The sequence below is a fragment of the Balaenoptera acutorostrata genome, chromosome 1 (genome assembly GCF_949987535.1).
Source record: "Balaenoptera acutorostrata chromosome 1, mBalAcu1.1, whole genome shotgun sequence".
NCBI lineage: Eukaryota > Metazoa > Chordata > Mammalia > Artiodactyla > Balaenopteridae > Balaenoptera > Balaenoptera acutorostrata.
In genome coordinates, this window is record NC_080064.1 from 39,125,391 (window position 1) to 39,147,136 (window position 21,746).

Here is a 21,746-nt window from a genome sequence, read left to right on the forward strand (position 1 = left end):
AGATGTCCCCTTTAGGAGGCACATGGCGGCATCACAGCACAGCACAGGGCTGTGGGGGGGTCTCCTCTGGCATCCGGGGCCCTGGGTTAGGAAGGGCAGGGGTGGGACGGGAGGAGGACCTGTGTGCAGAAGCAGCAAGAGAGCAGGACTGGTGCAGAGAAGCTGGTGGAGGAGTGCAAGGGACCTGGCGCTGGTCAGGGCCCAGGGTCAGGAGGACCGGTCCCCCCGAGGTCTCCAGGAGTGCCAGGGTTGAAGAAGCCCGTCCTTGCTCAGGGGCTGGGCAGACATGCTGGGGACTGCAAGGGGCTGTCCTGTGGGGGAGGTGCACGGGCTGGTCCTCTGCTTCGGGTCTGACATCCTCTCCCAGCAGCCAAGCCCCGTGCCCAGCTGGTCCTCCCAGACCCTCCTGCACAGCTGCTCGCTCGGGCCTCTGAGGAGCCTGCAGGCCCTGTGTGTGAGGAAGGGCTGCCGGGGGCTGGTGACATGGCCAGGCTGGGCTCTTCTCAAATCTCATTTGGGGTGAAGGATTGGGTTCCTGAGGCCCTCGTGCGGGGCCAAGTCTGTGAGGTTTCTTTGCTCAGGGCAGGATGGGCTCTGGCTGGGCCCCTCTAAGGATGTAGCGAGGAAGCTACCACACAACAGCAGGGAGGTTCCTTCCCCGACAGGTGCCCGGGGTGAGCTTCTTCCCTCTGAGCCTTTGGAGACGAGCCCTTTCTCCTGACTCAGCTGCCGTGGGAGCCTCAGGTGACAGGCAGGTTGTGGGGCGTGAGGGATCCCACAGTGTGAGGCTGCAGGGGCACTGGGACATGCTTGTCCTGCTGGGGTCCTGGGCCCACAGACCAGGGGTCATGTCCACTCCTCGTCTCCTCTGCCTTCCCTCTCCTTCTCTCGCTCTTCCATTCCATCCAGCTCCTTTCAAGGGAAGACACACACACTCCATATGACATTGTGAATTTATCCAGGGAGTGGCAAAGAGGGGAAGCCAGGTGAGTGACAAATGGGCAGACCCATAACACATGGGAGTGATTGGGGGCCCAAGGCGATGATAGTCACACAGGACTTAGCAGCTACAGTAACGGCTGCCCAGGGTGTCTGTGTCCTAATCCCCAGAGCCAGAGAACAAGCCTGTTTTATCTGAGTGGGCCCGTGTAATCGCAAAGGTCTTATGAAAGAGAAGGCGATGTGAAGACAGAAGCAGGGGAACATTTGAAGAAGCTGCTGGATTTGAATATGGAGGAGGGCCCAGGAGCCAAGGAATGCAAGGATTGCAGCTCTAGATGTGGGAAAAGGCAAAGAGAGGGGTCCTCTCCTAGATCCCTGCACAGGGGACCCTACCAACATCTTGGCTGTGTCCAGGGAAACCCACTTCCGGCTTCTGACTCCAGAGCTGTCAGAGAATAACTCTGTGTTGTTCGAAGTCCCTAAGCCTGTGGTCAATTGTTTTATCAGCAAAAGGAAGTGAATTCAGGGACAGACAGGCAGGCAGAAGGGGCGAAAGACAAGGAGAGAGTAGACAGACTGGAGGAGGGCAGGCGATCAGGGTTTAGGTGGACAGTCAGAGACACAGGTGGGTCAGAGACAGACGGAGAGATAAGCAGATAGGGAGCCTGGAGAAAGGTGAGAGGAGGAGGGCAGAACGTCTGATGGGCAGGAGGCAGGAGATGAGGTAAGCCGGCAGGTGGGCAGATAGAAGCAGGAAGTGGGCACAGAGGCAAGGACGGGAGAGGGTGACAGCGAGAAAAGTTGGTAGGCAGGGGCCCTCAGAGCTCGTCCTTGTCCCCAACAAGGATTACAGGAGCTTCCTGAGCTGCAAGTGGATCCCATTCTTGGGTTTCAGCACAACTTTTGGAATGGGAACAGGGACCCTGGAGGGATCCGGTGCCAGCTCAAAGCGAAGCAAGGTCAGGGCCACGGCCACCTTCATCTCATTCATGGCAAACTGCTTCCCGATGCAGTTCCTGGGTCAGGGAGGGAGAAGGAAGTGAGCAGAGGCTTCTAACCCCTGCCGGGCACAGGGCATTCAGGGCTCTCCTCCACGTGGCCCAGCCCTGATCCCTTCCTTATGGGTCACACTGAACGTGCCGCCCAAGCCTCGGTCCACCCTCTCCCCCTGACCTTTACAAAGCCCACCTCTCTCCAGGACTAGCTCCTAACTCCTACTTCTGCTCTCAGCAGTAGCAAGTCCTGTTGGGGAGGGTCGGTGCTCTAAGCCACAGGGTCAGGTCACGTGAATCAGTAAATGTGAATTAGTACTTTGTTCACACGTCCACAGGCAGTTTCTGGTTTCAGGCCAGGCCAGGGCACTGCAGGGGGGTGTGGGCACACTCTCGGGCCCTCACCACCCATGGCAGACAAGCAGGGGCCCCAGTCCCCAGACAGGACAGGACAGAGTTGTGTAAGGAAGTCAGGATGGCAACAGGGAGGCTTCCTGGAGGGACCACGGGTTAGCGACCCTCAACCTGCTGGACCACTTGCTTCCCAGTTAATGCTCCGGCCTCCTGTCTCCCCTCAGCCCCTCAGTCAACCCGGCCCTGGAGCCTCCCATTCTGCTCCAGCAAGGCCCCTCCTCCCATCCCGTGGGCTCCTCACTGGCCTTTTCAGTCTCCTTGCCTCCCCTCCCTCTACTGAAGCCCCGGCAGCTCGGGGCCTGCTGTGCCCTCCGTCACAGGGAGGACACGTCACAGGGCCGCAGCTGGCGTCACAGCCCTCTCTGGGCTGCTCCTCACTCACCTCACACCTGTCCGGCTCCTCTTCCTCACTCAGCTCCTGTTGAGGTCCCCTCCCCCTGCCTCTGCCGGCCACATGCTCAAGACTCAGTTTAGTGACCGCCTGGCCTCCCGCCTCTGCCGCCTGCACCTCTTTCTCCCACATCCCCAAGCAGCTTTAGTGTTAACTCAAGGACACATCACCGCCCCGTGACCAGGACAGTGCCAGAAACATGGAACGTTCCACAATCTGCTCAGTGAATGAATGAATGAGTGAAAGAGTGGAGGAATGCATGATGTCTGTCTTGTACGGCAAACGTACTGACCACTACACTATGAAAACGTTGCATGTCTGTCTTGAATAGCAGTAGTTGTTTCTTGACTGTGAACTCTTGGAGCAAGGAAAGTTCCTTTCGTCTCTGTGTTCCCATCTTGTAATATATGACTTGGCACCCAGACCGGCTTAATAAATAGCTTTCTATTTGAACAAAGTTAATTTAATTGAAAAAAAAAAGGGCTGAAGTAAAATTAAATATTAATTCTGACCTAGGAATTGAGTTGCCAGGTACCCCCTGTCCTCTAGTGGCAGCCGCATGACCTGCAGCCAATGTCTACAAGGAAGAACAGGACCCTGGCACAGACCAAATCCTAGAGCAAATTCTGGGAACGTGTTGCGTCAAGCCTGTTCTGTGAAGGTTGATTCACCAACTGAAAACTTCACAGAATTATAGACTCAGAAAAAACTTGGATTACTAAGTAGTTCCAAAGTTATGGAAGTTACTATTTCGAGGGGGATCTGTAGCCGTAGAAATTTTCACAGCAGTCATTTTGGAGTGTATCATCCAGCTTAACAGCTATTTCATGTGTGCTTTATATTTTACACAGCAGGAACTTCTCAAATGCATGTGTCAAACACAAAATAGTGAGTTTTCTCTCAAAAGCACTTGATCACCTTCAATTTCATCCTTCTTTTGCCAAAGTTAGACTCTGTAGATTCTGGGACTATGGTATATAGTCCCCACTACATATATGGAATTTTGGCAACCAGAAAAGGTGTCATGTTTATATGAATATGCAGTCACAACGGTTGGGTTTGACTACAGAAATAGAGAAGACACACATGGCTATGTAACTTTCTTCAAATGGCAACTGTAAGTGATCACATACATGGTTTGAAGCCTCAGGACAAGAAAAGCAGCTGGAAATCTAAATCCATGCAAACACGACTGATGATGCAGTCAGAGGTGGATTGGTGAATTAAGTAGAAAAGGCAGTGGGCTGAACTAGGAATGTGTAAAGAGGAAAAACCACCTTTTACGATGACTGAAAATTGCAGAAACCAAACATCTGAAGTTTACCTTTCATGGAAAATTCTAACGCTGAAAAGTCATACTCCTAAAGCAAGGAAAACCCTGGAATACTTTGGAGCAGTCATGGCCATGGCAATGTGGCTGGTCGTTGAGGAAGTCAGGAGGTCAAAGTCTCCGTGGCGTGCCTTGAAGGCCTTCATGTATATGGGGACACACGCCTCCTTCCCAAAACGCCAACATACAGGGGCATAACTGCATACACCACACATGAGTGTAGACAGTCACACACATCAGGTAGCACCATGACACCCAGATGCCCCAGGTACAGAAGGACTCACCTGGATCCTCCTGAGAAGGGCAGGAAAGCATGGCTGTGTTGAGAAGAACCCGGTGCAAACCGGGATGGGTCAAACACCTGCAGAGAGAGCACCAGGGCCAGGGCAGGTGGGGTCAAACTTCTTGCACCAATCCACCAGGGGACAAGAATCCCCGAGGGGGAGCAAGGGAGGTGCTGGTCTGGAGAGAGCATCCCATTCCCTCCTCCATCATACCTCTGGGTTCGGCCACAGCTTCGGATTGTGGTGAAGCCCATAAAAGGAGAGGGAGAGCGGGATTCCTGTGAGGCAGGGAGGAGAGAAGGAATACTGATGGTACCCGTGGCAACAGGGGCAATGTGCCGGCACAAAAGATCTGGGAGCCACCATGAGATCTACCCTCCATCACTCTGAATGAAATGATGCTATTGCAAGAGAGGTGGGCTGGAGGTGACGAAGCACAGGAGCACAGATTAGGAGTAGGTAACCATGGCCCAGAACTGAGAAGGAAAAGAATTGGAGGCTTACATTTAGGAGCAACTCAAGTGACAACTCTCATTTATCAATTGCCATCATGAGCCCTCGGGGAATGTGCATTAACTCATTTAATCCTCACAGCAGGCCTCAAGGAAGGCACTCATATCCCCATGTGCAGATGACTCACCTAAGCTTCTGAGAGATTAAGGGACATGGCCATAATCCCACAGTTAGGAGGTGGCAGGGCTGGGATTCAGACCCACTGGGAGGTGAGCCAGTGGGTGGCTTCCAACCATGGCAGGGCTCTCAGACCTGAGCATCAGCTGCTCTCTGCCATCCACCTGAGGGCTCCCCAGAGACTGGACCATCTGACCCATGACAATGTACTCCCTGAACTCCCTCATTTACTTAGACCCCTTATGGAAAGAACCACATCTCCACCTGCTTCTCTCTTAAGCCTTGATGTCTCAAGGAATTAGAATTTTCGGGCTCTATTACAAGACCACCTTCAGGGGCTAGCATTTGTTTATTGAGCTTTTGCTGTGTTCAAGTTCTATGTCAAGCATTTTACAAAACTTGTCCAAACTACAGAACAAACCTTAATTATCTTAAGGTGGAAACGAGTCAGAGCATCCCAGAGCTGGAAAGCACATGTGTATTTTTGATCTTCCATGTGGTGTTGCTTAGTTTAGTGGGTGTGGTGAAGCTCATACCTGCAGGTAAGGAGCGTCCATCAGGGAAGGTGATGGGCTTGCTCAGATCTCTGAAAATGAACGGCACTGGTGGATAGAGTCGTAGTGCCTCCTTGATGCACATGGTGGTGTAGGGCATCTGTTCCAGGTGGTCCCTGAAAGGAAGCCCATTTGAGAGCGGCAGAGCCAGACAATCAGGGGTTCTCCACTAGCTGAGGGACAAGGTTCTCCCACCTGTTGGGCACTCACCAGGTGATGGAGGCGCCATCCCCCAGGAGGCTCTGGATCTCTTCCCGGCACCTCTGCTGATGCTCAGGGTGGGAGGCCAGAGCATAGAGGGTCCAGGAGATGCCAGTGGCTGTTGTGTCGTGACCCTCAAACATGAACGTATCCACTTCGGCACGGAGGTCCACGTCGGACAAGCTGCTCCCATTCTCCATCTGTGGAGGCGGGGAGAGTGCAGGGTTTGCCCTTCCTCTGTGCTTCTGGGCAAAGCCTCAGGCCTCTCCTGCCCACACTCACTCTGGCAAAGAGGAGGATGTCCAGGAAATCCAAGTGCCTCTTGCTCCTCACCTTCTCCAGCTCTCCCTCCTTCTGCAGGTGAGCTTTCCTCAGCTTGATCACTGCATCTGTCCCAGAACAGTGGTTCCCAAACAGAGCTGAGGGCTCCTGGGGGCTCAGATGCACCACCCACCGTACCCCTATCTGCCCCTCAGGCCCAATCTGGGTACCAGGTGGATGAGGACGAGGGTGGGAATGGGTGCACATGTCAGGGCAGAGAGCTCCAGCATCGTCTGATCCAAGTCGGGAATCCCCTCAATAACACAGCCCAAGGGGGCTCTGCCTGAATGCTGCTGGGAAGGGGTCTCATTCCACCATCACCAATGTGGTGACACCTTTATCTCCCTGCACCTCACCTGACACCCTGACGTCTCGGTTCCCAACCCCTGCACCAGGGAAGTACCCAGCGTGGGTGTGTGCCAGCTCCTGAAAGGGAAGCAGGAGTCTGGGCTCTGCCTGAGGGGTCAAGGCCAGGCCCTTTTACATGTGCATGATGAAGGGGGTGGGGGAGCCGCCCAGAAGAATCAGAAGAACCTGTGTGTTGATGGGCCAGCTGGCAGGCCCGGTGGCTCCAGCGGCCTTCAGGGGTCAGCCTGTAGACGAAGTCGTTCTGGTAGAAGAGATTCCTCACCCGGGAAAAACTCAGATTGCTGAGGTCCCTGATGGCCTGGATGTAGGACTGGATTTTCCTGAAAGGGAGAGGATGCAGAGGAGACTGGAGTGGAGGGAGCCTCTGACCTGGAGACGGAGTGGGGCTCCGGGTGGGGGTTCCTCAGTCAGTGGGGACAGGCAGCACTGAGGCTTTGTCATTTCTGCCTTACAGCCCGAGAGACCCTCTGTCTTTTCCAAGTGGCCTGAGCAGCCAGGCTTCTCCCTGTGCAGGAATCAGGGCCTGTGACTGAGTCAAGGTTGGTCTGGGTGGGATTTGGCTCTGGTGCATGGCTCTGTGCAGAACGTTGCTTTCTGTGCTGATAAGCATCCGCGCTGCCCTAACTGCCTCTCAGGTAAGTCCTCCCCAGCTGGTGAGAACAAGGATCCTGCCATTGAAAGGTTGTCACTGACCTGTCTGTCTGGATGCTTCCTTGGTGGCTGAAGGCGCACTTCATGATGGTGTCCAGGGCCATCAAGGAGACGTGTCCAAGGACCTCCAGATGTGAGTCCAGGCTGACGAGCTCCTCCCACTTGTCCTGTGGTGGGAGGGGGACATTGACCCTGCTCTGCTCCCCCAGAAGGCCTGCGCTGACAAGGCCAGGCTCTCTCTCCTTCTCTCTAAATCTTTGGATGAGATTTCCTCACTTTCTAAGCAGATGTGTTTTAGCAATTTAAGGCTGTATCACACACGTGTAATGTGACGCCTATTTTCTCAGAATCTTTTATTATATAGTTAATCATGTTCTCTCATAATATTCTGTATTACTTCCAAATTTTAGGAAAAATTTTTGATGATAACCACCTTGTGGGAGGCCAGAAAGTATAGTTTCTCAGGGAACAAACGTGGCGTCTTTTGTGTCCTGAGATTGGAACCGGACAGGTGATGTCCAACACTAGTATGCAAATATTTCAGGGCAAGGAAAAGCTTATGGGGCTCTATTGGGGCTCCTAGGAAGGGGCATGAGGTACTTCAATTCCTTTTATTCATTCAATGTTAGCTGAGACCGGGTGGTGCCCAGTCCGGATAGGCGGTGATGTTTGTGAAGACCCAGCTCTCTGAGTGTAGACCTGGCCTCATTTCCTCCCATGAGCGGCTCAATTCCATGCAGAGGCCCTGGACGCCATGCCAGAGCCTATCTGAGTGACATCCTGCGATGTCCACTCTGCCACTGAAGCTGCCATTGTCCAGGGCAGCCAGGGGCAGTTTGCACTGCTGCCCAGGGGAAAGACCCTTGCTCTTTCCTTTGTGTTGAAGATGTGGAGATGAGAGGAGAGTGGACCCTGAATACACCATGGCCCTGCTTCCCTTTGCCTCGGATACAAGCTGGTGCTGGGGTACCCCTCTGTCCCATCCAGTTTGGGTGAGCTCTGTCTCAGAGTACGTTCTGAATGCATCATTCTGGAGGCTGTGTCTGACGGATGCCTGAGGGACACAAGTGTCTGAGAGTGGACTTTGTCAGCTGTGCTGGATGTGAGTGGGTCCAGGCAACAAGGGATGGACTCACCAGCATCACTCGGACAGAGTCGGCCATGAGACCTACGTAGGGCTTCAGGATGTCATAGTGAAAGGCTGGGGTCAGCATCCGCCGGTGCTGGAACCACGTCTGCCCCTCCAACACGAGCAAACCATTCCCTGGGCCACAGATGGGTGTGTGTGTGGGTCGGGGAGACTGGATCAGAGGGACGACTAGGGACAACTTGGGAGGAACCAAGGGTGTCAGAAAAAGACACATCATGGGCAAAGGTAGGAAAGGCCAGTACAGTTCAGGAATGTGAATTTCCAGAATGGCTGGTCCATAGGATGTGATTATGACAGCTGTGAGACAGAGTTTGAAAAAGAGTAGGGGTGCAGGTGATAGAAGAATTAATAGTCAGGCTGAGAATATCACAGAGGACTGAGAAGTGATGAAGAAGAGGCTGAGCTTCAGGAGGGCTGTCAGCACCATTACAAAGGGTGAGAGTTTTACTGGAAGGAGAGAAATGAGACTTGACTGAGAGATGAGGGTGGGGACAGTATGCCTGGCACCTGTTGTTCTCCATTAACCAAAGAGGTAGCTCTTGGTAAACCTAACTGGTGGGTGGACTGCAGTTGTATTTAAATGTACTTACCAATCCAGGGGATCAGCAATCTGTAGGAATCATGAGACTTTGGGTCTGAAAGGTAAGGAAGGAAAGTGGAGGGCACCGAACAAGACAGGCAGCCCCCAGAGCAGCTGTGGTACCTTCCATTCCTGATGCTTGCCAGCTGGCAGTCTGTCTCAAGCCACCTCCCTCTCGCTTCCCACCCCTGACTCTCTCTGTCCTGATGGTCACTGTGGGCCCAGGAAGGCAGACTCAGTGTCCCAGCAGCAGAACACCCACAGGACTAAGATGGTGAATCGGCAAGAAAGATGGGCTCTGCTCAGTTCCACAGAGTAAGACAGAAGCCTGTGGTTTTCCTACAGTTTGTGGTGGTTTGGCCATTTCATGACCCAGGACAGGCAACAGTGAGAGGTGCCAAACCTAAATCAGTGTGGACAGGGAATTGTCTTCCAGACCTGGGATCATCTCAATTGGGTTAAAACAAGAAAGAAAGTAAGACAGAAAAGAGAAGTCAGCCCCACCCAGGTGTTTAAGCATTCACTATAAGTGAATAATGTTGGCCTTAGTCTGGTTTGTGGGCTGCAAGGATGGCTGGTAGAGAGTCAGGTGTTGATGGCTGAAGTGCCAGTTTCTTCTGGAATTTCACAGATCCAGGGGCATGTACCCAAGAGGGAAGATTTTCTCCTACTGGGATGTGGGTTTCCCTCTCACCTGATCTCCCCAGGAGCACCTTCATGTAGTCAGGGTCATAGATCAACACTAGGGCTTTCGTCCCCCACAGCCAGCGAGCACAGGCACTTGGGTATTTCTCTACCCTTTTCAGTAGGGGTCGCAGCTCGGTCTCCTCTTGGAACTGTCACCAAGGGAAAGAGAAATCAATAAAACCCTTGTCTGTGTTCCAGTGCTGGAGTGGGGGTGAAGGGCAGGATGGGTACAGGGAGATCGTTCTTGATCGATCAGCAGAACTAGGAGTTTGGAACTGTTTCTTATGACCTGGGCTCTGATCCAGACCTTGCTGGCTGTCCAGCTTTGTCCTAAGACCACATTCTGTCCCCTTGTCGGGTAGATTTATGGGCCACCACTACAAACTGCCTACAGAAACTTCCATCAGGGATTGAGTCCCTGGTGTACAAAACTTTTGAAGTCATTCGTGCAACATTTGCATGAGCAATTTATGCTAATTCGTATCACTTGGTAAGTAGTTTTGTCATATAATTTTGTTTATTTAGAGAATAAAATAGATTATATTATAAAAATTAAATTTATATATTAATTTCATTTTGCCATACTGGTTGTTATATATTTTCAATAGTATCCCAGGATACATATAAATGTTTGTTAATTTGAAAGAGTGTCGGATGTATATGGATAAGTGAGAAAAATTATATACTATATTGTGTGTGTATCATATTATTTTACATATTGAGTGTGTACACAGATTCTGGATGTATATATGAAAATGATATTGAACTAAGGTTTTGATATGTGGATTATTTTATCTAATTTTCATTTACCAGTGTCCAGAAACTTGTGTGCACTTCCCACCGCCTAGAGGAATCTCTTGAAATTCCTCAGCGTGGACCACAAAGACCCTTGCTTTCTGGCTTTACCTTCTCTATTCTTGCCTCCTGCCGGGCTGGCGAGTCCACGGGACCCACTGCTCTGCCTCCAAAGATGCTGCTGCCAGTGGTCCTTGCACGGGCCCTAACTGCTCACACTTCTAGGCCTCTGCCCAGGTTCTTTCCTCTACCTGGTGGGCCCCTCCTCTTTGCCACAGAGCAACTGCCTCTCCTTAACCTTGGAGAATCAGCTTAGTTTATCACCTCTGGATTTCTCGTCAACATTTGGTCCTAGGCATGTTCCATGCAGTCACCTCGTCTTTAATTCAATGGCTTCTGTGTAACTCAAAGCATCCCTCCGCCACTTTGGTATCTAATCTCTGCCTGCATCCTTCTACCATCAGGACTCACCAGCTCTGAGGCAACTTGCCTACTGTGGGATGGGTTCCTTCACTGAGCACGTATTTACTGAGCATTTACTATGTGCCAGGCACTGGTTTAAGGCACTGAACTAGGATGCGGCTGTAGATGCTTGTCTGTTTGGAGCCTCCAGGAAGAGACAGCGAGATTGAGGACATGACAACCGTAGCGGCTCATGAATGTGTGATGGAGGGAAGACCAAGCCTCTGGGGAAGCCTTGGGGCAGGGGCCCTAACTCAGACCTGGACGTTAGAAAGCTCTTCGTCATGCACGTGCTCATTCGTCGAGTCACCATTTACCAAGATGCTCTCGGGTTACAAAGTTGAACCAGAGATGAGCTCTCCCAGAAGGAGCTCACGACTATGACACTGCAGACAAAACTAGCTGAATCCGGTTAGCACTGCCTTATGAGAAGGACAGCCGAGGGAAAAAGGGCTGTCCCCTCCGCTCCTGGGAGACTCAGAAAGACATCTTGGAGGAGGTGGCTTGGGGTTGGGCCTTGGTAGACAGGCATATGAGGGCCAAGATCATTCCAGGTAGAGGGCACATGGGAGCAGAGTCCCAGAGGCCAGAATGCCCAGGCAGGCGGGGAGGACGCTGAGTAACGTGGGGTGCAGGAGGTTAGGAAGGAGAGGGGAGAGAGGTACTGGGCCAGCCCACGTGGGGCTCGGGCTGTTTCCGGTTCCCGTCTTTGGCTCCACTCTACTCTAATCACGCTGCAGAGAAAAGGAGCCCTCAGCTCTCTGCAACCCCTGATTTTCTCCCAGCGTTTGTTCAGTCCACAAACCCTTGATGAGCCCCTCTCCACGTGGCCCCTGACTTTGCTCTGAGCCCCCCGCCGCCCAGGCTAGCGCTGCCAGGGCTGGGTGGGCCGGTGCTGCCCCTCCCCAGCTTGCGAGCTGCTCCGTCCCTCCTTCCTGTCCCTCCACACATTGGGCTGACATCCCTCCGCGCAGGCTCTGTGCAGGGCGCTGGGGGTGAGGGGGTTTCACGCTCGGTCCCAAGAGCTCATAGTCCAGTGAGGGAGGACACCAGGCGGGCGACGTCACCCTGTGAATGGTGCAACTCAAACGCCAGTTCTCCTTACCTAGCACCATCCTGGGAACCTCGCTCATGTGTGCCAGCTACTTGTCAGGGTTTAAGCACTGAAATCAGGAGACTGGAAAATTCCTCAGTCTTAACAAACCGAGCCACTTTGTCCCGACAGCTGACGTAATCCCCCACCCAGCAAGTGGGTCTCTTTTCCTGTCACCTGACACCTTCCTAGATTCCTGTCTGTCATCTCCACGGAAGGGAGCCCACAGGGCTGCATCCATCAGACTGATGTCTGTGCTCCCAGGCAAGCTCAGGGCCAGGCAGAGAGGACGGGATTGAGGGATGGGGCAGGGAAGCATCTAGAAGCCTGTTCTATGTAAAGAGCTGAAGCTGCTCAGTCTGGAGACGGGGCAGACTCAGGAAGGAACAGCCACTGTCCTCAAAGTGCAGGGCTGCTAGGGCAGCCTGCAGATCCACCTAAGGAAGGAGTGTCTGGCAGACCCGAGGACACCAGCACAGGGTCCTGGGAGGGAGGGAGCTCCCCGGACTGGGATGAGGAGCCAAGACCTGAGAGGTAAGCTGGATCCTTTGGTGAGGCCACGTGCTCGTCCCACAGCAAGGCTTTGTCCCATGGGCTTGCTCACCAGGACCATGGTCTGAGAGCCCCAGCCCTCCCTGCCCTCCTACTCCCCCGTCCCACTCCATCCTACCTCCTGCATGTGCCCATAGAGCCAGTGGGAAGGAGGAGACGGGAACTGCTGGAGGGCTTTGAGCAGCCACTGTCTGTGCAGGTAGAGCTGTGCTGCCTTGAACAGAAGCAGAACCAGGCCGAGCAGGGAGGCCACCTGCAGGAGCCCAGAGACACCGCCCAGGGCTCTGGTGGGGCTCAGCACAGAGACACTCATGGTGCAGCGGCTTCTGGATTGCTGACTGTCCCTGAAGGTGACTGACCTCCCCTGAGCACCCACCTGGTCAGGGAGGCTTGCCCCGCCCACCTGGGGGAGGGTGAGGGTGAGGGCAGAGCTCAGACTTGGGCCTCCAGAGTTGTTTTTTGTTTTTTTGTTTTTAATTTAAACCAATATCTCTTTTGTTACAAAATGTAAGTAATATAAAGAGAAGATAATATTTATATATAGAAATGGGAGTTTGGGTTGTAGCAGGATCCTGCAAACTATCACGTGCTTACATTTTTAAAGACTTATGCAAATGGAAATAAAACAGAAAAATGAATGTTTTTTAAAACTTCCTTGAATAACGCATCACTGTGATATCTTGTTTAACGCTGTGATATTGTACAGAACCAGAGTTTAAGTCTGTAGTGTCATCTAGCCGTGGACTACCCTGCATGACCACATGAATCATTTTCATTTGTCCAATGCAACTGAAAATTCCATCTCCCCCACTTTTTTTAAAACTAACCAGTAAGTTAATGAACACTGAGGGTATGGATGCTTAATATTTTCTTAAGTTTGCAGTGATATGTCTGTGTCAATACCCCTGCCTTCCTTCTTAAGAAATGAGAGAATACGAATTTGAAATGTAGTAAAATATGGCTACTACTGAAATATGATAATCTTAGTTTTAAAGAAGGTTTAGGATTATGTACTTAATATTTAAATAAATTTTATTCAGATCTCTTGCTTTAGTCACCTTTTGAGGCTTAAAGATTCTTAAAGCAAGATTCCTTTCAGAGTCATTGTTTTCACCTTGCTACTTATTAATTATTGACTTAATCTGTGTTTTTCTGCATCTCCCATTCTTTCTCTCTGTACGATCATGCCTTCATCTCTCAGCAAATGTTTATGGAGGCTCTACCTCGTACCAGACACTTTACTAGAAGCTGGAGATACAGTCACAGATAAACAGATACAGTCGCTGTCCTTGTGCAGCTGGGTCCAGGTGATGCAGGAGGGAACATCTACCCTTCTGGGGTTGGCACCTCACCATTCTGCCACCATCATGTCTGAGTGGCACTGCTGAATCCTATTCCAAGAATCTGATTCTAATCTCACGACCAAGGCGTCCACCTGCTACAGTCAGCTGTGGTTGGTGGTGAATAGGGCTTTCGAAGGCCCACCCTTTGTGAGGGAAGAGATGTCAGAGCAGACATCCAAAATGTTTCCACTACAGTGAATGTCAAATACAAGAATAAGTAGATGGGTAGAAGGACTCATTCGTTTATTTGGTAACTATGTGTTGAGTACTTACTTTGGGTCAGTTGCCATCCTAGGAGCTAGAGATTCAGCAGTGAACAACAAAACTCCCTGCTATTGTGGAGCTCCTGGTCTAGTGGGGGTGTGGGCGGGGCTGACAATCCTGCCCTGAACTGAGACGTGTCCTGCTTGAATTCATTCTGGGGGTGCTCTGTGTTCCCAGGTCACGTCCATCACTGGGACTGCCCTGCTCTGTTGATCCAGTGCAGGGACTGACTGGTGGGAGCCTCTTACCTCCCCAGCTGTGTTACCTAGTTTTCTTGGATCTCCTCTTGTTGGCCCAGAGGACCTGGGGGGTCTCTGTTTCCGCACAGGAGCATGCCTCCTTTCTGATTGCTTGCCCAAGCCAGCCAGCTGCCTGCAAATCCTTCTTCATTGGCGCTGCCTCTGTTCTACCCAATTATGTGTGGCATTCTAATTCCTAACCTTGCCAATATTAGAGGTGTTGAAAGAAATCTCAGTATTATAAGAGCTAGAAATATTTGTTTGTGATTGCTATATTAAGCCAGTAGAAATTGAGAGGTGATTAAGCACCACGAGTAATATAATTTACGTAAGAGAAATTATCTACTTATTGAGTCTATATATTATCTGATGGCCATCAGTATAATGGGAACATCACTGGAGGTGTTTTAGTGGTTCCATCGGTCAACTCTTAACTCAGAAAAGTGGCAACTGCATCAAAGAAAGACCACAATTTCTCAAAATCAAAATAATCTGGAAATCGAATACAACAATTTTCATGAACAATCTGGGCTTTGGCTGACTCTCTGTGGCTGATTCCAATAGGAGCCATCTTAGCTCCACTCTGCTGATAATTGCTTGGCCTCCTTCCCTTGAGAAAAGACTGGTTCTCACTGTGTGCCCTCACCCCCTGCATTCCCCCAGGGCTGAGTGCTGGCTCACTCAGTGGGTAGGCACTGCCCTTCCCCAGCCTGCAAGCTGTTCCTTTCTCTCCGTCCTCTCTCACTCCACACACTGGGCAGAGCATCTCTCCAGGTCAGGCTCTGTGCTGGGTACTGGGATACAGGAAGGGGATGATATCTCAGCCCCAGGAAGCTTGCAGTACGGGGTATGAGGGAAGAGAGCCCAGAGATGAACAGACCCTATTTAATGGCACAGTCAAGTGTCAATACCCTTTGCTTAGAGGCCATCCTTGAGGCCTGATTGATCAGTTTGCCTGGGAATATCACAGTTTTAAGCACTCAGAGGCCTGCATTCCACCAAACCGAGCCAGTTGGCCCCCCTCTGGCTGACATAACCCCCCACCCAGCAGGTGGGCCTCTTTTCCTGTCACGTGACACCTTCTTAGATTCCTGTCTGTCATCTCCACGGACAGCGAGCCCACAGGGCAGCATCCATCAGACTGACATCTGTGCTCCCAGGCAAGCTCAGGGCCAGGCAGAGAGGATGGGATTGAGGGATGGGGCAGGGAAGCATCTAGAAACTTGTTCTGTGAGAACAGCTGAAGCTGCTCAGCTTAGAGATGGGGAGACTCAGGAAGGAACAGCCACCGTCCTCAAAGTGCAGGGCTGCTAGGACAGCCTGCAGATCCACCTAAGGGAGGAGCGTCTGACAGACCTGAGGACACCAGGAACACAGGTTCCTGGGAGGGAGTGAGCTCACCGAACTAGGATGAGGAGCCAAGACCTGAGAGGTAAGCTGGGTTTTCCCCAGGATCCATGTGCTTGTTACACAGCAAGACTTTGTCCTGTGGACTTGCTGACCATGACCATGCTCTGAGAGCGCTGGCCCTCCCTGCCCTCCCACTCCCCCCGTCCCACCCCTTCCTACCTCCTGGTTGTGCCCATGGCTAATTAGAAGCCCTTCAAGAACATTTTTATAATCACATTGGAGAGATCGGTTTTGCAGTATCAATAGCAAAATCATTTCTCCATTCAAATACATGAGAATTTCAAGATTAAGTTTTATCCTTAATCTAAATTATGATATTTTCCTACTAATAAGTTTACTTTGAATTGCAACCAGAAAATGTGCTCAACTGGGACTACATCCCTCACTTCCATCATCCATAGAGGGTCCACCAGTTTCAGTCCTACTTCACTGAAGTACTAAAGTTGTAGCAGGAGTAGTTTTACTAATTCCCTTTTATCCTATGTTAGAATGGATATTTATTACGTTGAGGTAGGTTCCCTCTATGCCCACTATCTGGAGAGTTTTTATCATAAATGGGTGTTGAATTTTGTCAAAAGCTTTTTCTGCATCTACTGAGATGATCACATGGTTTTTATTCTTCAGTTTGTTAATATGGTGTATCACATTGATTGTTTTGCGTATATTGAAGAATCCTTGCATCCCTGGGATAAAGCTCACTTGATCATGTTGTATGATCTTTTTAGTGTGTTGTTGGTTTCTGTTTGCTACTATTTTGTTGAGGATTTTTGTGTCTATAATCCAGGAGCATGGTATATTTCTCCATCTGTTTATGTTTATGAAGATATTGGTCTGTAATTTTCTCTTTTTGTGATATGCTTGTCTGGTTTTGGTATCAGGGTTATGGTGGCCTTGTAGAACGAATTTGGGAGTGTTTCTCCTCTAAAGTTTTTTGGAAAAGTTTGAGAAGGATAGTTGTTAATGCTTCTCTAAATATTTGATAGAATTTACCTGTGAAGCCATCTGGTCCTGGGCTTTTGTTTGTTGGAAGATTTTTTTTTTTTAAAGGAATTCCTTTATTTTTATTATTTATTTATTTATTTATTCATTCTTGGCTGTGTTGGGTCCTCGTTTCTGTGCGAGGGCTTCCTCTAGCTGTGGCAAGCGGGGGCACTCCTCATCGCGGTGCGCCGGCCTCTCACTATTGCGGCCTCTCTTGTTGCGGAGCACAGGCTCCAGACGCACAGGCTCAGCAGTTGTGGCTCACGGGCCTAGTTGCTCCGCGGCATGTGGGATCTTCCCAGACCAGGGCTCGAACCCGTGTCCCCTGCACTGGCAGGCAGACTCCCAACCACTGCGCCACCAGGGAAGCCCCTGAATTTAATTTTTGTTAGTTTGATTAATATGTGTCTTGGAGTGTTTCTCCTAGGGTTTATCCTGTATGGGACTCTCTGTGCTTCCTGGACTTGAGTGGTTATTTTCTTTCCCATGTCAGGGAAGTTTTCAGCTATAATCTCTTCACATATTTTCTCAGACCCTTTCTCTTTCTATTCTTCTTCTGGGACCCCTATAATTCAAATGTTGGTGCGTTTAATGTTGTCCCAGAGAATTCTGAGACCATCCTCAATTCTTTTCATTCTTTTTTCTTTATTTTGGTCCGCAGCAGTTATATCCACCATTTTATCTTCCAGCTCACTTATCCATTCTTCTGCCTCAGTTATTCTGCTATTGATTCCTTCTAGAGTATTTTTAATTTCAGTTATTGTGTTGTTCATCACTGTTTGTTTGCTCTTCAGTTCTTCTAGGTCCTTGTTAAACATTTCTTGTATTTTCTCCATTCTGTTTCTGAAATTTTGGATCATCTTTAGAATCTACTCTGAACTCTTTTTCAGGTAGGTTACCTATTTCATCTTCATTTATTTGGTCTTGTAGGTTTTTACCTTGCTCCTTCGTCTGTAACATAATTTTTTGTCATTTCATTGGTTTTTTTTTTTTTGATGGGTGGGGTTGTATTCCTGTCTTACTGGTTGTTTGGCCTGAGGTGTGTAGCACTGGAGTTTGCAGGTGGTTGGTTAGAGTCGGGTCTTGGTGCTGAGATGAGGACCTCCAGGAGGCCTCACTCTGATTAATATTCCCTGAGGTCTGAAGTTCTCTGTTAGTCCAGTGGTTTGGACCCAGCGCTCCCACCACAGGAGCTCAGGCCTGACCTCCGGCCTGGGAACCAAGATCCCACAAGCCATGCAGTACAGCAAAAAAAAAAAAGGAAAAAAAAGGAGCTGTACAATAACAAAGAATAAAAAATAAAATAAAATTAGGAAGATAAAAAATACATTAAGAAAAATAAAAATATGATTGAAACGACTGCAACAAGGTAAAACAAAACCACAACAGAAAAAAGAAAAAAAAAGTGGGGGGGTGGGGACAAGCCAAAAGGAGCAGAAAAAAAACAAAGAATAAAATTAGAAAAATAAAAGATTTATTAGAAAAATAAAAATATAAATGAATCAACAACAAGGTAAGACAGAACCCCAACCTAAAAGAAGAATAAAAAAGAAAGAAGAAGAAGAAAAAAAAAGGCCCTGGCTATCGGGGGTGGAGCTTATGCAGGGGTGGGACTTAGGCAGGGGTGGGGTTTAGGTGAGGCGGGGCCTAGGCATGGTGGGGGCGGTTACTTTTAAGCATGGGGCAGGGCCTAGTCTTAGGGCCTGTGTGGAAGGGGAGAGGCAGCATGTCCACAGGGTGGCCTCCGGAGTGTGGAGTTCCAGAGTTTGGAGGTAAGGCCCTCAGTGAGGGTATGTGTGTGAGGTTTAGGCCCAGAGCAGTTGGAGGGGGTTTCAGAGGGGGTCTCCGAGTGTAGAGGTAGGGCCCTGGGTGGGGGTGTAGGTGAAGACTTTGGGCTCTTTGTGGCAAGAGGGAGGTTCTGAGGGCAGAGGATTATGCCTGGGAACCCAACAGCCTCCCCAGTGCCCACGTGGGCAGGGAAAGCACTGGCCACATTCCCTTCCGTTCCTCTGCCTCCCCTGAGGGTCTCCCCCATCGCTGCTGGACCCCTAACCGTGGGTGGGTCCTCTCCCCCAGCCGCCCCTCAGGGGTGCCGGTCCCATAGGTCCGGCCTTTACTTTTGCTCCCCCTGCCCTCCCTCCCACTCCCTCGGGACCCACGCAGCTGGAGGGGGGCTCTGTGGGCAGAGAATCAGGCCCGGCATCTCAGCAGGCTCCCAGGGGCCAAGTGGGCAGGGGAAACCCTGGCCATACTCCCTTTTGATCCTGTGCCCTCCCAATGGTGCCCCCCTTTCCCCCTCCAGGCGTGGGATCCCTTCCCCTCCCCCACCCACCCCTAAGGGGCACAGGTCCCATCCCACCTCCACTTCTCCTCCCCCCTCACTCCCCCCAAAACCTCATGTCCTACGGGTCGCTGGGGTTCCTCCCATCCCCTTAGGTGTCCGTTGTCCCCTTAGGTGTCTGTGGTCCCCTACCGGTGCCTGGTAGGTGTCCTAGTTGTACAGAGACACGAATTCTGCGTCCTCCTAGTCCGCCATTTTGACTCCGCCCAGCAGGCGGATTCTTAACCACTGTGCCACCAGGGAAGTCCTGCAACTCTTCTTCTTAACAATACATTCATTATTAATCACTTGTTACAAGCTATTCCTATTTAATTAGCCATAGCATTCCTAATGTTAATTGTACAAAAAGTTTTAGGGTATACATAACTTCAAAAAGGACTTAGTATTATTGTCTTCTATGGGCTACTGTAACTAGTCGCCAAAGCTGTAAAATTATTAAAGAATCATTATAACCATGAACTTCCTCTATGTTAATATTTATCATTATATCAGTTCTGTTGCTTGCCTGAATGTTAACAAATTGAATGCCCTTACCCATACCATATCCTTTAATTAATATAAAATTAGGGGTATGATTTATTATACCAATAGCAAGTTAGCTGTGTACTCCATCCTAAGATCAGGATAGGCTTCAAATTCAAAATATGCCTAAAATTGGTACATAGGAGCAGTTGCACAATTTCATATGAGGTAATTTCAGCAATCATTTTATTATCAGTTATATTAATAAGTGGGTCATGTATACTATGTACTCTTATGATTACTCAAGAATATTTATGATTAAATTTCCCCTCATGGCCACTTACCATAATAGGATTATTTCAACTTTAAAAGAAATGACTTGAGCTCCATTTGACTCAACTGAGGGAGAATCAGAACCTGTACCTGGCTTTCATGTTAAATATGCAGTTGGACCATTTCCCTATTCTTCTTAGCTGAGTATTAGCTGAGTATGCTAATACCATCATGATCAATACTCTTATAAAAATTCAGTTTTTAAAGTTGAAGTATAGTTGATCCACTATGTTGTGTTAGTTTCAGGTGTACAGCAACATGATTTAGTTATACATACATATATATATATACATGTATATATATTATTTTTTAGATTCTTTTCCATTATAGGTTATTTAAAGATATTGAATATAGTTCCCTGTGCTATACAGTAGGATTTTATTGTTTATCTATTTTCTATATAGTAGTGTGTGTCTGTTAAACCCAAACTCCTAATTTATCCCTCCCCCTCAAAATTCAATTTTTAGTAGCATTTCATAACCTCTGTATTCCAGAAATCTACACATTTGATTTTATTTTTAAGACTTCAACAATTTTATTTCTCTGAGTGCAAGCATCTTACCCACTATTTTGTTATGGCCAACTATTCATTTCCTATGAAAGAACTTCCTGCCACTAACCTTAGCCCTATTCATGTGACATGTTTCAATCTCCATTATATTATCACTATTCCACCACAAACATAAAAAAAAAAAAAGAAAGAGAGATACTGTAGTTTTAAGCCAATGATATTTGAGGAGATTTTGGACTGGAGTTACTGTTGTAATGGGTTGAGGCTTTTGGAATGTTAGGATGGGGTGAACGTGTTTTGCAAAGGGGATGAACAAGAATGTTTGAGAGCCAGAGGGCAGACTGCAGTAGGCTGAAAAGTGACCCCCAAAGATATCAGGTTCTCATCCTGAGAACCTGTGGATGTTATATGATTTGGGAAAAGAGTCTTTGTAGATGTGATAACTTAAGAATCTCAAGCTGTGGAAATTATCATGGGTTATCAAGGTGGGCCCTGAATGCAGGGAGAGGTTTGGCACACACAGAGGAGAAGATCATGCATGCCAAGATGCAGAAGAGAAAGACTTGAAGATGTTGGCCTTGGAGAGCGGGGTGATGCAGCCACAGCCAAGGAATGCTGGCAGCATCAGGGAACGGATTTTCCACTAGAGCCTTCGGAGGAAGCACAGCCCTGCTGACACTTTGGCTTTGGTCCAGGATGCTGATTTTGGACTTCAGGCCTCCAGAACTGTGAGAGATTAAATTTCTGTTGTTTTCAGTGACCATGGTTGTGGTAATTTGTTACAGCAGCCCTAGGGTTTTTGTACCAGAGGTGGGGGTGTTGTAACAAATACCTAAAACTGAAAGTGGCTTTGGAATTGAGTAATAGGTAGAGGCTGGAAGAATTTTGAAGCGCATGATAGAAAAAACCTAGACTGCCTCAAACAGATTATTAGTAGGCATATGGACATGAAAGAAGCTTTGGTGAAAATTCAGAATGAAATGGAAGCATGGAAGGAAATGCTTATAGTCTTAGAGAATACACATTTCATCATAACAGATGTTGGGAGAAATATAAACATTAAAGGCGCTTCTGATGATGGCTCAGAAGGAAATGAGAAACACGTTATTGGAAACTAGAGAAAAGCAAATCTTGTTATATAGTGGCAGGAAATTTAGCCGAATTATATCCTACAGTTGTGTGGAAAGCAGGACTTCTAAGAAATGACCTTGGATATTTAGCTGACAAGATTTCCAAGCAAAATATTGAAAATATAGCCTGGTTTCTTCTTGTTGCTTATAATAAGAAGTGAGAATAAAGAAATAAATTGAGGAAAGAACTGTTAAACAAAAAGAAACTAGTTCTTTATGATTTGGGAAATTGCCAGCCTATACAGATTGCAAAAATTATGCTAAAATGAAGAGAATCCCTCTTAGGAAATCATGCCGTGCAGAGAAGTCCAAGGGTGTCCTTTGTCGGTTCTGA

At 49.0% G+C, this 21,746-nt stretch overlaps 1 protein-coding gene across 2 annotated transcripts; it reads right to left on the reverse strand.

Annotated features, from left to right (window-relative positions):
* Nucleotides 1–941: 941 nt before the first annotated feature.
* LOC103000297 (taurochenodeoxycholic 6 alpha-hydroxylase-like) lies at nt 942–12,764 on the reverse strand. Of its 2 annotated transcripts, XM_057544754.1 has the most exons (12): nt 12,517–12,763; nt 9,504–9,645; nt 8,820–8,864; nt 8,216–8,343; nt 7,122–7,246; nt 6,594–6,748; nt 6,021–6,127; nt 5,748–5,938; nt 5,520–5,653; nt 4,567–4,631; nt 4,354–4,430; nt 942–1,958 (listed from the first exon to the last, which is right to left on the reverse strand). In XM_057544754.1, exons 1-12 carry the CDS (start codon nt 12,709–12,711, stop codon nt 1,790–1,792), a joined length of 1,533 nt encoding a protein of 510 aa, XP_057400737.1. In that variant the 5' UTR covers nt 12,712–12,763; the 3' UTR covers nt 942–1,789. The 2 variants fall into 2 exon arrangements, with proteins under 2 accessions (XP_057400737.1, XP_057400741.1); XM_057544758.1 differs by lacking the exons at nt 942–1,958; nt 5,748–5,938; nt 6,594–6,748 and having other exon boundaries at nt 4,350–4,430; nt 5,520–5,706; nt 5,995–6,127; nt 12,517–12,764.
* Between the last annotated feature and the right edge of the window lie 8,982 nt (nt 12,765–21,746).